The following is an 895-nucleotide window of genomic DNA, read 5'->3' as shown; positions in this document are numbered from 1 at the left end:
AAATGCACTATTAAGGAAGCAATGACCTTGGCTGTTTATCTCAGCTGAGGTGATTCTTCCATCTGAGAATCCCCAAACGCTACTCTCCACCAGGTTGCTCACAAGATTCAGAAGCCAGGAACCTAAGAAGCACTCAACACGTTTATGATGTCTGGTAAAAATGAAACATAATGGAAGTTACTGAGCAACCAAAACATGTTATAAAGTACAGGAGGTCACTTCTGAGCTGTGTAGTTCTCAGCCTTCTTTTTTTAAAATGGATTCAATATCTGTTCTCCCTGTTACAATAGACAGTTGGTTGCATTTTACAATTTACAAAAGGAATTGTGGATTGCTAATAACATTTATGAAACTTTATTCTTTTCTTTTATCCAAAATTCTGTTTATTGAGATTATTTCCATTCATCTTGATTTTTTTCCCCCCTTAATGCTGCTTCTGTCTGAAAGAGCATCCTTCTGTAAGCCTTGCTTTTCCTCCTGTAAGCTGACAGAGGACAGTGGAGCAGTAAACACACAAAACTACTCTTTGTGTATAGAAAAAGACCGTGGTGATTTTATAGCATCCTGGACATGTCACATCCATGAAATAGGAATTCAGGCTCTGCACCAGGCGCTTCTTGTGTTTCCTGTTCTCTTCTGGAGAGGGATGAAGGAGATTCTTTGCAAGAGGCATGTAGGCATGTGGAGATCACCTCTGGAAAGGGACACTTTCTTCTTTCATCCAGCACATATTTATGAGCCAAACATTGTCTGAGACCCTACAGTTTTCAATGACTGTGGCTTTTAAAAGGCAGCTCACTGGCTATTTCTTTCAAGACACCACTGGGTGGACTCAAACTTCTGGTCTTTTACGTAATAGCTGGGTGTTTTTACCACTTGCACCACTCAGAGACTC

The 895-nt window shown here is 40.3% G+C and overlaps 1 protein-coding gene across 1 annotated transcript; it reads right to left on the bottom strand.

Moving 5' to 3' along the window:
• Positions 1 to 424: 424 nt before the first annotated feature.
• On the bottom strand, positions 425 to 673 carry LOC102862697 (40S ribosomal protein S27-like). The gene has a single exon (XM_006890696.1). It carries the CDS (start codon positions 671 to 673, stop codon positions 425 to 427), a length of 249 nt encoding a protein of 82 aa, XP_006890758.1.
• Between the last annotated feature and the right edge of the window lie 222 nt (positions 674 to 895).

Source organism: Elephantulus edwardii, unplaced genomic scaffold (assembly GCF_000299155.1).
Source record: "Elephantulus edwardii isolate Elephantulus edwardi_28Jun2011 unplaced genomic scaffold, EleEdw1.0 scaffold00092, whole genome shotgun sequence".
In the NCBI taxonomy this organism is placed as follows: domain Eukaryota; kingdom Metazoa; phylum Chordata; class Mammalia; order Macroscelidea; family Macroscelididae; genus Elephantulus; species Elephantulus edwardii.
This window is presented reverse-complemented; position numbering and strand designations above follow the sequence as displayed.